Source organism: Solanum dulcamara, chromosome 9 (assembly GCF_947179165.1).
Source record: "Solanum dulcamara chromosome 9, daSolDulc1.2, whole genome shotgun sequence".
Lineage (NCBI taxonomy): Eukaryota > Viridiplantae > Streptophyta > Magnoliopsida > Solanales > Solanaceae > Solanum > Solanum dulcamara.
Genome location: NC_077245.1, coordinates 5,076,636 through 5,090,488, shown reverse-complemented (window position 1 = coordinate 5,090,488; position 13,853 = coordinate 5,076,636). Strand labels below are relative to the sequence as shown.

Here is a 13,853-nt window from a genome sequence, read left to right as displayed (position 1 = left end):
CTTCTCTTAGGCCAGCAGTCTTCTACTTCTAGTCGACTGCTCTATGACGGGCTTCCCTCTTTCCTTGGCTCTGCTCGCTCGTCTACGCTCCACCCCGGTCAGGCCTATGGCTGGATTCTTTTAGATCTACGAGCCGACCCTTGAGCTAAAAACAAGAAAGCGAATGAAAGAAACAAAGGTAAGAGTAAAAATACGTCGTGGAGAAGAACTTACTTATGAGCAAAAGGGGAGGACGAAGTCGCAGGAGATTCGGTTGAGGAGATAGAGCTGGTAAAGATGACCAGCAGAAGCCTCAATAGAGGAAGAATTCCGCATATGAAAATTTCTCTTTCGCCTCTCCTCCCTGTCTCAATTCTGATTGATTAACTTCTTCCTTCACGCAAGCGACGGTCTAACGACCCCCTTGTTGTGTTGCATTTTGTAATCTTCCGCTTGGACGTAACCACTCCCTTGGTTGGGGGATGTGACGCCCTGCCTTTCGATCGATATACAGTTGAGGAGGATGATCACGAACGCTACAAGTGTGGGACCGATCCTGGTCAGGGAAGGCTAAGACGGCACCCGCTATTGTAAGTCTATCGAAGCCTACGCTACTTATTGATTATCAAAAAAAGAACCCCATGGCCCTTCCCACCTGGGGCTACCCCAAGGAAATGCTACTTAGGGATCAAAAAAGAAAGTTAATGTCTCGTCATAAAGACTTGGTTCGTAAAGTAGAGGCCTTTCCCCAAGATATTGCTTTAAAAGAGTATAGGCTTGACTAAAAGAATATGGAATAGGGGGTATGCATGAGAATGTTTGTCCTCTGCGTCTTCTGCACAAGAAGTTCAATGAGTGCGAGTCCCGATACTCCGATTGTGTTGTTCGTCGATACACATCGCAAGACCAGACAAGTTGCTCCCTCGCCTCACAGCGACAACATCTGTCTTTTAAGTTAAGTCATTTCCTAAGACGGCCTACAGGGAGAAGAAGCCGATGATGAGAATTTCGAATCGTCAGCTCGAATGAGGCGATCAAGAAAGTCGTAGGCCTCGTAGTACTCGTATACGACAGCTCTATGGAGCTTTTCGGATCGAAAACCTATTCGACGTCAGATCTTCATGGGTGAATAGCCTGGAGGAAAGAAAGGGCGGGCCAACTACACAAGCAAGAAGGCATCACCTGCTCTTTCAATTTGTTTAATTTGTTTGTTTGATATTTATTTCAAATAAAATTATTATTTTTTTGAATTTTATTATCATAAATTAAAGATCTGAAAGTTGGTTTGATCATAATTTTTAGATCAAAATTAGTTTTTGGAAGAAATTTCACTCCAATGACTAAAGTGACCGAGTGAGAATTAAGTATAAAAAAAGGAAAACTTACATAGATATGCTATAATAAGAAAATATTTTTTATTTATAGTAATGATTTTTTTAGCTGAACACTTATAATTCATTTATAATACAATTTTAATATATATTATAGAGAATAATTTATAAAATTTATATAATACAAATTTTATTCATGGATAAAACATTTATCACACACTTCAATATACTTATAATACATTATATCAATTTTTTACCAAACAAGCATAATATATTTTAATACATTAATATTGCATGCATAATTTATTTTTAATACATAAAAGATTTATCATAATATTTTTATGTATTGCTACAAATAATAATAAATAAAAAATATCAATAAAATCAATAATTATGTTTTAAAAAATACTCACCCAATTAATCGTAAAAGAATTATCAAAATAAATAAAAATAAAAATAAAAATAATGACATAGAAACTGAAGGTAATATGAAGAGTCTCGGGAAAATAAGGTAAAAGGAATCTTTGAGAGTGGAATGAAGGATAAGAGATTATTTTTTCTTTTTTTTCTTTTGTTATAAATATTTAATTAGAGGTTAATTATGAAAAGATGGGGTTGAATTAGAATATTTAAAAGTTTAGGGTAAAAATTAAAGATCAAAAACTTTTAATAAAACCCTAAATTCCATTCATTTACTCAATTTTTTTAAACTTTTGTTCTCCATTTCCCTCCTCTCTTCTCTTTTCTTTTCTCCATTTTTTTAAACGTTGTTCTTCCTTTTTCCTTTAAACTTCTGTTCTCCATTTCTCTCCTCTCCTCTCTTCTCTTCTCTTTTCTTTTCTCCATTTTTTTAAACGTTGTTCTTCCTTTTTCCTTTAAACTTTTGTTCTCCATTTCCCTCCTCTCTTCTCTTCTCTTCTCTTTTCTCCATTTTTTTAAATCGTTGTTCTTCCTTTTTCCTTTCATCTTCTTCTTCCTTAACTTTTTTACCATTTTTCTTCTCCATTTTTCCCTTTCTTTTCAAACTTTTTGTGTTTTCATCTTCTTCTTCTTCGGATGTTGTCATTCTCATTTTTTTCTTCACTTCGATTTGATTGTGAAAATTATAAAAAAAAAATTGATGAAAAGAGAAGAGAAGAGAAGAGAGGAGAGGATATGTTGTTTATATAAACAGGAGTTGTTCAAGCAACCAAAAGATGTTGTTTAAACAACCCTAAGTTGTTTAGTTCAAACAACAGAAGTTGTTTAAACAATTTTTTGATTGTTTAAACAACCCTAAGTTGTTTAGTTCAAACAATAGAAGTTGTTTAAACAATCAAAAATTGTTTAAACAACCAGAAGATATTTAAACATCTGCTAGTTGTTTGGAGGTGATGATGACGTAGAGGAGGAGAGGTTGGGGGAGGATGGGGCTGAGGGATGGATAAAGAGAAAAAAAAAAAAAGATATTTTGTAAATTAAAAAAAATTGTGAATTCTTAAAATATGTGTCATTATCATTTCTTTTAATTCCAGGCTCGAGAGTCTCTATTGTTGGGTATTGAATCATATTCACTGCTACCTTTCCCTTGCATCAAAAACTGCAAATAAAAAGAAGATAAGCTCAAAACCCATAGCATTCTCTTACCCCACCCCCACCCCAACCCCAACCCCCAACCCCACCCCCGATCCAAAATTTCGTAATTCTCACTCCATACCATAAACCCCCTTTTTTTAAAACCCTTTATCATCAGTTCATTCACTATATGCTGTTGATTCAAATTTACCAGATTTCAACTTAATTTTCGAATTAAAAGAGCGATAAAAATGGCGATTTCGGATACTGTAGTGGGGAATTTGACGACGTTGTACCTGTTAGTAATAGCGGCGATGAAGGCTTACGGATTGACAACTGGACGGAGCTACGGCGGAGTTTTTGTGCTGATTGTATCGACAGTTGTTGTAGGAAGTCTATTGATTTTGAGTCTGACGTGGGATGTGTCACGTAAGGCTACTAGGTATGCTTTGACACGCGATCATCATCCTATCCATCATCGCAACCAGCCACGTCATCATTCCGACGAGTTGTGTAGAGGTGGTATATGTTGGCACGGCGTTGCTGTTAGATCTCCGGCGTCTCAGTTTCGGTTCCGTCTTCCTCAGCACCACGTTCGCTAGTGATTTTGGAGAGCGTTGCTTTAAGAAAATGAAAATTGAGTGGTTTTTCACTGTAAGTATGTAAATTAGTTGTGGAATTTCTATCTTCTTTTTTCGGCTTTTTGAAGATTGGAAATTAAAGTTGGGGAAAATCAGTGTAAAATAGTCACCGGCAAGAGAAATCGGCATCGCAGTTTAAGCATGTAAATAAAAATATCTGCAATTAATTTTCTCTTTACCGGCTTCAGCCTTTTTGCAACCTCATGCAACTGAATTTACTTGCAAAAAGTGTGCAATTTAGCTTTTATTAGCAATGGCGAAGGCAGAATTTTTACGATGGTCACTGATTAGGCGTCCAACATGCAGTTGCATATGCAAAATGTTGTGTGAATGATCCTTTATTGTCACAATTTCATTTGGAACTGTTGGATAGTGCCAATATTTTGTCTATGGCAAGGTATACGAGAGGATTGAGGTGGACTTGGTTGGAAAATAAAATTGTATTCTTACTATTTGGTTCTAACTTAACTTTTGATAAGATGGTAAGTATTTGTTTCTAATCGTAAGATTTGCTTGTAAGGGCCTATGAAGTGGGTACTTACCATCCAAGATAATCTCTCTGAAGATCTCTTTAAGTTGAGTATACATCAGTTTATTATCGAGCATTTTTCACCTACTAACTAATCTTCATTCGTACGGAGAAACAATTCTAGTTGAACCTGAAACTTCTGGTTGAGGATTGAGATTATTGTCATTTGGAGAATTATTATCAAATAGTACTCATTTTATACATATGGTTTTCTTTCTCAAAAAAATATTTACAGTACATAATTAACCAAAAAGTATGCTAGTAGAACTTGTGAAAAACTGTGATAGAGAAACCCATGAGTAGTTGTATAGAAACTCTAATTGTTAGTATTATTTTTTTCCCTTCATTTTTAACCTTTATCTTATGGATGAAGGAATATATTTACGAATAAAATAATCCACATTTGGATGAATGAAAGTGTGACTTACTTACTAGAGACATGATTAGGTTGCTGACTTGATTATAGTGTTGATGTGATTAAATTAGTTTCATTCATCACTATCAATATAGTATGGTACAATAAAATCAATTTAAACACTAACAATAAATTTTTACTTTCCCTCTATCAGTAATAAGAAATTGTTACGTGAAAAATAATATTTTGAAAAATTACAAGACAATCACTTATTTGTTAAACAAATAAAAGTTGGCTCAATGTCACTAATTTCGCAACATATACGTTGTTGGTTCAGATAAAAGTTGATAACAATGTATTTCTTTAGTTATAATAGCTCCTTTTTTTTTTCCAGAAAAAAAAAGTCCGTCGATGTGCTCCAAATAAACTTTGTTGTATAAAGAGTTTAAAATGGATGCCTCAAGTACATTATAATTACAACCAGAACTTGGTGTAAATGTGCTGTCCAATTTATCTTGCGCGCGTATTTCGACTAATTACATCAGCCTCCCACCATCACCAGTGACATGTATCAGTAACTTTTTCCATCAAAATTGAAATAAATGGACTAAAATCACCTAATTGAAATAATTTGCAACCTACTTAATTGATTATTAGACCACCGGTTCAAATATTTTAGGGCGGAAGGAATACAATATAGCTGTCTTTTTATGTGTTTATCATCGTTTCTAGTTATGTATTTAAGTCTTGGAAAAAAAATCATGTCTACTCCTACTGAGTTTGTTCCAAAATTGTCTTTTTTCACAATCTATGTCTTTCATATTCAAGCAAATTAGTAGTTAACTACCTGATTTCTGTGTTTTTGTTGTGTTTTTTCTCCAAGAGGAGAAATGGAGATTCCAGGGATCGAACCCTCAATAACAAGATGAAAAGTCCAAATAATCAATCAACTGAGCTACTAAAATTCTTCACCAAACTTCTATTTCGGTTTGAACATAGACAGTTAAATCTCTGGTTACGTGATTTCAAACAGTCAACATCCCTAGTTAGATCTTTTCAAAAACATAACATCAGTGTCCAGTTAATGCTTTCGGACCCGGATTAATCCAGAATCGTGCCAAAAAGGTTATACTTTGGGACGTAACACTCCCCACCAAAAAGGACTCAAGAAGGTGACTCGATTCTCAGACCTCAAACCCAAAACATCTGGTCAAGGACGAAGGGACACTCACCACCCCACCTAACCTTTGGTGGTAAATGTTTAAAACTAGCAATAGTAAATACTCGATCAGCTTGAGAAGGTAAAGCAACACGCTCGACAAGTCTAGCAGAAATCAATCCGAGAGGAGGGAGTTATTATAAACATATATTTCACACAGAGTTCCAAACTAAGTAGCCATCAACAGTTTGAAGCAGAACGAAGCAACAATTTTTGAACAGATTCAAACTTTAGCATGGTTAACAGAATTTAGAAACATAGTTGGGAAACAACCATCAGCCCAGACTCTAAAATGCGAATCATTTCTTGAGATGAGGGAAACATGCATAGACATCAGATTTGGGATGTTTCGCCTCAGCATGTTCTTTGCACTTAACTTCAGATGTGGTGCAAATGAATGTCTGCATGCACACCTTGCACTGCATTTGACAATTAGCAAACATTAAGACAAATAGATAACAGTTTTACATAACATCTTCCTTGTTACTTATTTGTTTTTTGACAATTAGCAAAAATTAGGGCAGATGAATGACATTGTTTAGAAAATATTTTCCTTGTTTATGATCTTGTTTCTTATTCCGCTGCATTTTGACAATTAGCAAACATTAGGACAAGTGAATAACAATGTGTTAGATAAAGTTTTCCTTGATCACCATCCTATTTCTTACTCTGCTGCATTTTGACAACTAGCAAGCATCAGGACAAATGGATAACAGTGTTGAGATGTCATCTTCCTTGTTTTACCGTCTTGTTTAAATCCCTTTGCCCCATGGGAAGAGAGAGTTTCAGCAAGAGTTATAGTTCTTGGATTGGATAGGATCATTCATTTTCAGAGAAACAAACCCCAAGTTCTATTCACTGGAAGAAAATGTTGATTATTAGATACCAAATAGCACGGTACTGTTGGATATCAGTTTTTCTCTAAGAGAAATATATAACTTCTCTATGGGTATCAAAATTATAACAACTCCTTTTACTTCAGCAAAGATGATTCTCTAGTTTTCTTTTGAAAACACACAGCAGTGTAAAGATATTTAGTTGGTGATTTCTAAGTTATAACTTTGTTTCCACGAGATTCAAAGTTTGACATGAGGCAATTCTTTTGGTGGTGAGCAGTATTATCAAAGGCAAAAAGAGCAAAAAAGCTCTAAGATCCATTTGGGCTTTAAGCGCACAACGCAAATAAAGTGTGGGCTTTAATGAAAAAAAGGGCAGAGGGAGAAAAAGATACAAATATATATGTTTAGTCCAAGACCAATTATTATAAACATGAATGACAAATATATAACCAAAGAAATTGAAAAAAAAGTATGATAAAGTGAAATATCAGTTGTTTAGTGTCACTTCTTCAAAAGAGGCTCATTGGAAAGGAAAAGTTTGCCTTAGAACCTTGATGACCACACTGAAGCGCACATAAAGCGAGAAGAAGCGCTAAACACGTGCCTTAGAACCTTGATGACCACACTAAAGCGCACATAAAGCGAGGAGAAGCGCTAAACACGTTTTGAGCCTCGTTTCAGGGCTTAAGCGCGCTGTCTTTGACAACACTGGTGGTGAGTTCAACGAATATTACACAGCATTAACAGGTACACAATTGTTGACTCGCCCTACAATTTATTCTTATATCTAAATCATTAAACATATGCCATGCGTCTCCAATTCACTTGTCTCAATCTATCCCTCTTTATCAAGCAGGACTTTTTAACTTTTGTTTCTTTCGAGACTTTTAACAAAAGAAACTCTTTGTCACCAATGTGTTTGGACTGGGGGGAAGGTGGGGAATATTTTCCAGATGACACCTTCCAAAAATATGTCATGTATTGTCACGAAATATTTTCCAAGAAAAACTTTTTCTGCTGAAAGGAGGGAAATAGCTTACCTCACTTATGAACAAAAGTCATTTTCCTTTATAACTATTGTAATTTCTAATTTGACATCACTGTTTTTGCAAACAACTAGACATTACTTATCAATCTCTTATACTAATCTTTATGGTTTATAAAAACATTATCTGATTTGCTAGCATTATTATCAATCTTTACAGGATCACCATAGTGCATTCTACCTCATTCGTGACACACAAAGAAGACTTCCAGATTCCCTAAATTTGCAAGGGAGCAATTTACAATAGATCAGTAATAACATCCTTGCTCAAAAGTTTGACAAGAACTAGATCAAGCAAAACCTATGTATAGTGCAAACAAAAGCACCCTTCTTTTATGAGAGAATTACTAATCCTTATATAAATCATCAAGATTATTCATGTCACTGACAACTGTGTTCTATCTGAGCACAATATAAGCTAATTCAGCTTCTCTGAGATGCTGTGAGGCAATAGCATAGCGTGTAAACATGTTAGAAAAAGTATTTTGATGTCTCAAAAAGTAAGTGTTTAAGTTCATTATATTAATATCTGGTTAATGAGACTTAAATATGATAATTATTTATACAATTCTAACGTTAGCTTTGAAAAACAAAACAAACCATTTGAATTCAATTTGTGCAACTGTATCAGATCCTTGAATAGCTTTTATTTTGTTATGATATTTGGACATTACAGGCTATCAAATGTTAAGCCTTTGTTCACTCCTTTGCCCGTATATACTCCTATTTGTTCACTTTGGAAGCATGGAAAAATAGACGAACTCTTCTCCTTTTCTTTTATTGGGCTAGATTTTCTTTTGTTTAAACTTTATCATTTATGCTCCTAATTTATACTAGAAGAGTTTGTTAAATCAGGAGGGATACACCTTTACCGATGAAATATCTTAAAGGGTCTGTATACACATCTCAAGCTAAAAAGGATGTCCCTACCATTTCCATGCTTATTCAAATATTCAATTCTTTTTATAATATTCTTAAGGATATTTATTTTATTTTGTTGTCCTCGATCACGAAAGAATCAATCTACTACTGTTACTGAAAATACCAGTGGTCTTCCTGTTGTTGCACAAAAATCTCCCGCTACTATTCCTAATTTGCCTACACACGACTTTGCCAAACACTTCACTGATGTTTCAAAGGTGAAAATTTTTGGTACACAAAATTTTAAGAGATGGCAGGAACATAATTTCTCTGCTCTTAATATAAGAGATTCAAAATCTGATGAATCTCCTCCTGCTCAACTAGATCAATGAATTTATGCAAACAAGGTAGTATGTAAGTATTTATAAAGTACTCTTTCTAATTGAGTTGTTCAATTAGTATTGTTCTAATAAAGAAGCAAAGGAAATTTTGGACTCATTGCTTGCTAAATTTGAATAATCACGAAAACTGTAGGAAAATCCTTTTTATCTTAGAGGTGTGTATGACACTATAAAGGATAAGAGATTGTCTATTTTTGTCCACACTTTCAAAGTGAACACATAGGACCATACATAGGCAGGAGTGGACACATGCTTCACATCTGATAGCTTGCAACATCCAAATATATAACAATGTAAAAACCACTACTATTCAAATTATATTATATCACAGTTGCACAAATTGAATTCAAAGGGTATTCAAATGGTTTGTTGCGCTTTTCAAAGCTAATGTTATTAAGGACTCATTAACAAGATATTAAGAGAATGAATCTATACATGAATTTGAAAACTTCTTTTCTCAAGATAGGAATAAGGCTGCGTACACACTATCTTCACCAAACCCCACTTCTGGGATTACAGGTTACACTGTGTATGATGTTGTAATTGTTGTTTCTGAGATATCAAAATCATTTTTCCAACAAAACATAATCCAGATTCTTCATTATTCGATCAATTAGATTAGATTAACAAGACATTAACAGATTGCAGCACCTAAACTCATCCCCTTCAGGTCCTAGACACAGATCTGACTAATTGTTTTGTCTATACTACAAAAATCTCCCAGGACTCTATATATCCAATTAAAATTCCCAAAAACTTTAGCAATTCACAGTCAATTAAAATCCTTTGGTATATCCCCAAACAAAAATAGAAAAAAAAACAATTGAGAACCTAAATTTCTAAATTTTCAGCTGATTGAAAAGAATTCTACAGATAAAGGAACTGGGTATGAAGAAAGAAGATAAATTTCAGTGGAAAATTAACAAAAACCTGGATATTCATAGCCTTTTTGTTGGCCTCAAGTTGGCTTCCTGTACATACACCATAATCTTGATTAGCTAAAAAAACAATCAAAAAAACAATCTTTTCTCGAAAAAAACTTATACAACAAACTTAGATATGCATACCCTTTTGGCCTTTCATCTTTTCCATGTTCTTCTCACGAGCCATCTTTGCCTTCTGTCCATTGCCTCCACCCATGGCTTGGTTTGTTCTTTGCTCTTTCCTGTACAAATTGGACAAAAAAAATTTGGATTTTTGTTTTGCAGTGGCTCTGAGAGAGAAACCCTTTATATATATACATACAGAGTAACACCTTGTTTGGATGGTTGAGATTATTGTATTATATTCTTAGTTCAAATATAATATTTATTTTAATTATTATTTAAATTTTATTATTTTTTATCATTTAAAATTATTCTTAGGTAACAATAAAAAATTTATGTAATAATTGATTTAGTGTGATTGTGTTGTTACCTTAGTATTTTTTTCTCATTTTATCTTTAATAATCATATTTTTTTTTAATCCTATTTTTTCATAATAATTCTAAGTCATATTCTACTTTTTTTTTTTTAGATTTATCATTTATCCGTTGATGCATGACATTATATGATAATAAAAAATAATATAATACATAAAGCAATACATAATCATCATCCAAACCGAGAGTACAAGTGAGAAATTAGAGTAGTTGGATGGTGAAATAAATGGAATTTATGGGTTAGGATTTGAAAAGAGAAAACAGAAAAAGACATATATTGGAAAGCCACAAGAAACTGCAATTCACTGTTCCTACGCGTTACTTTTTATGCAATAGTATTTTTACTTTGTTAAACGTTATTATTTGGTGCACAAATGGTTAATTGTAAATATGAAATTTCATGCACCAATAATAGCTTATGTGCTTATATTAAATTTATAAATACATAATATATACTCTTTTTATTTTATATTAAGTAAATTTGTGAGGCAATACATACATATTAAGAAAAATATTCAAGGACATAACTTGAACCATAATTTTCACTATTACCCTTTGTAAAATCATAAATATAATTTTGCAAGTAGTGATTTATCTCCTAGAAAATATAAAACTTCAATAAATGAGAGGGCAAGTATGAAAAAAATTTCAAACATCTATCTTGAACTTTAAACAATTCAATTATTTTGAACAATGAAAAATCTCTCAAAAATTCATTTAATATGGAATAGAGGAAGTATTAAAATATATATATAAATATCACTTGAAAATAATTATTATTAATTTGATATAAACATCCGATGTGAATATGTCTAATGCATACATTATTACTCACTTTTGGAGGTTTTGAAATTGCATATGAAATAGAAATACATTCGATAGAAAGTGTTGTTTTTTCTCTTATCATCTTAAATTAATCTAATCACAATAAAGAAAAAGACTAGTTTTTGTATACATGTTTTCATTTATTGTTATCATTAATATTAAAATTCTATGTCCAAACTGCCTTTGATATTAACTGTGAATTTGTTTGACAAATTGCATTTATTTATTTTTTAAAATGTTTGATGGTTTAAACAGATAATTTGCTTATCTTTTCACATATTTATTATACTGTTATAATTAATGAAGTATTAATTGTAAGCCGTTTAGATAGAGAGAAATAGCTTAAATAAATACTTTCATAAGTATGAAGCTTGATCTATCTTTCTTTCTTCTTTTTTTTGGTATGGAAAAGAAAAACAGGGAAAGAATTATAAGATGGAAAATCGAACTCTCACCAAGAAGATAGAAGTTCAGATAGTCAAATAAGGAATATTCTAAATGATGATATTTGATTATTTACATAATTTAATGTTGCTTAGACTTGTGTATATATTTCCTTCATTCATTGTAATGTTAACTGATAAGGTATTACACGTTTTGAACCTACACTTGCACGAATTTATACATTAGATTTTAATTTGAAACATGTCATAATAGTTTATTTTGAACTGATAGGAGGGGAGCCAAGGGATTAGTACTGAGTTTTTGAATCAACTTATTGGTCTTATGATATATCTCAGTATGGAGGATGAGATCAAAGAGCTGTATTTGTTTGTAAACTCTCCTGGGGGTTGGGTAATATCCGGGATCGCCATTTATGATACTATGCAATTTGTGTGACCAGATGTACATACAGTATGCATATCTCCGAGGGTTAGAAAAGTGGAGATAGGATCAAAATTCCAAAGGATATTTACAAAGACTATTAAAAAAGAGCACAGTCTTAGCTTGGTGTCGGAAATTGAAGAACAGCAAGAGACAGGACTAATCATTGGTTTTGTCTACTATGTTAATTAGAATTATGATTGATATCCTCGAGGCGTTTTTTCTTAATAGACGGGATAATAAAGGATACTCTGAATCATAGATATACGATTCATATTTATTGAATTTGAAAAAGAGCCAGAAGAAATGGTTCTAACCTCTTATTTTGATTTCTCGAACCGAGAGATCTATGAATCGGAATCCTAATGCATATGGATACAAATGGTCCAATGGGAGAAAGAATTTTCAGAAACATTTAAAACAGTCCGTTTCGGGGGGAGTTGATCAATTAATAAACACCTTACGTGTCTAGGTTTAAATTTGTGGGATCAAGTCATCAAGAAGCAAAAGATGAAAGCTTCTAAATAGGGATAAGACTGGGCACCAAACCGAAATATTTTGATACTGTTTCGGTAACCATTTCGTTTCGTTTTGATCCGATAGTATTTGGGATGGGATGGGATATGTTGAACCAGTACTCGAAATGGGACGGTACTATGATTTGGTACCTACCGGTTCCGATCCTTCCCATTTCGATCAGTTTCGTGGAATTTTTTCTAAAAAAATTAATTTGGATTAAGCTAACAAGCAAACATGAGCCTTCCTCTTAAAAATTAATGTGGAGTATTGATATGAAATTGAAGGAATCAATGGATATGATAGTGACGATAGCATGGAACTTCAAGACCGTCGACAAGCTTTATCAAAACTAGAAGGCTGAGGTTGATAACGGTCAATCTTTAGCTGAGTTAGAACAAAACTTTATAGGACTATACAACTCTTAGTATTACATTTGGCTTAGTTGAAACAGAAACTTTCCTAAAAGGTGGTTGTGAAAACTAGGCACTCTACTAATAGTTGTAAATTGTAATACGAATTTGAATAAATTGAATTGATTTTTTAATTTTTATCCTCATTTTATACTTTTATTTAATGCATTTATTTTTTTATTTATTTGAGATTTTGAGTTTTTAATTTACATACGTATAATTTTTAAATTTCATATATTATAAACATAAAAATTTAAAACTTATAAATTTTAAAATTTTGAAAAAAAAATATTTAACAAACTTAAGTTACTTAAATTACAAGTTATAACTTATAAACTTAATTTAAGTTATAACTCAAATTACAAATTATAACTTATAAACTTAAATTACAAGTTATAACTTATAACTTATAAAGTTAAATCTTAAAAACTTATAATGTAAAGTCATAAATTCAAAAACATAAAAAAAAATAACTTTAACAAACTTAAGTATTTAACTTTCAAACTTATAAATTGAATAATTTAGAATTTTTTTTTATGTAAAACTTACTGACTTATAAATTGAAAAACTTAGAAAATAAAATACTTTAATAAACTTAAGTACTTAACTTACAAGTTACAAATAAATTTTAAAAATTTTAAAATTTAAAATATTTTATAAACTTAGAAAGAAATATTCATTCGTATTTCGTAAATTGTAATTCTATTATTCAAAATATTTGTATTCTCTAACTTTAAAAAAATAAAAATAAATAAAAATAATAGCTTTATGTGTCATCCCGTTTATCCCATCCCTTTTTATTCCGGTCCGTTCCAGTACTATCCCGATATATAATGGGACGTGACGTGACTGAGTTTTCATCCTAGTTATTCCGATCCGATTTGTCCCGATACTGGTCAACTATCCGGTCAAATGGTCCCATTCCGATTTGGTACCGTTCATTCCGATCCGGCCGACCAATTTCGGTCCCGTGCCCAGCCTTCTGGGATACAAAAATGATTTTGAACTCATAGAAAAAATAATTTTGAACTCATTCTTATAAAATCTCTATATTTCTTCATTCATTCTAGTGTGAAATTCACCTAAGGTGTAATGTGCA

General features: G+C 32.3%; 2 protein-coding genes across 2 annotated transcripts; one reads left to right on the top strand and one right to left on the bottom strand.

The window, feature by feature from the left end:
* The first annotated feature begins 2,813 nt into the window (after positions 1-2,813).
* LOC129902986 (uncharacterized) lies at positions 2,814-3,683 on the top strand. Its single transcript, XM_055978458.1, has one exon. The coding sequence runs from the start codon at positions 3,116-3,118 to the stop codon at positions 3,464-3,466; it is 351 nt and encodes a 116-aa protein (XP_055834433.1). The 5' UTR covers positions 2,814-3,115; the 3' UTR covers positions 3,467-3,683.
* Positions 3,684-5,714: 2,031 nt separating this feature from the next.
* Positions 5,715-9,997, bottom strand: LOC129902595 (uncharacterized protein At2g23090-like). The gene is made up of 3 exons (XM_055977921.1): positions 9,822-9,997; positions 9,685-9,725; positions 5,715-6,027 (listed from the first exon to the last, which is right to left on the bottom strand). Exons 1-3 carry the CDS (start codon positions 9,892-9,894, stop codon positions 5,908-5,910), a joined length of 234 nt encoding a protein of 77 aa, XP_055833896.1. The 5' UTR covers positions 9,895-9,997; the 3' UTR covers positions 5,715-5,907.
* Between the last annotated feature and the right edge of the window lie 3,856 nt (positions 9,998-13,853).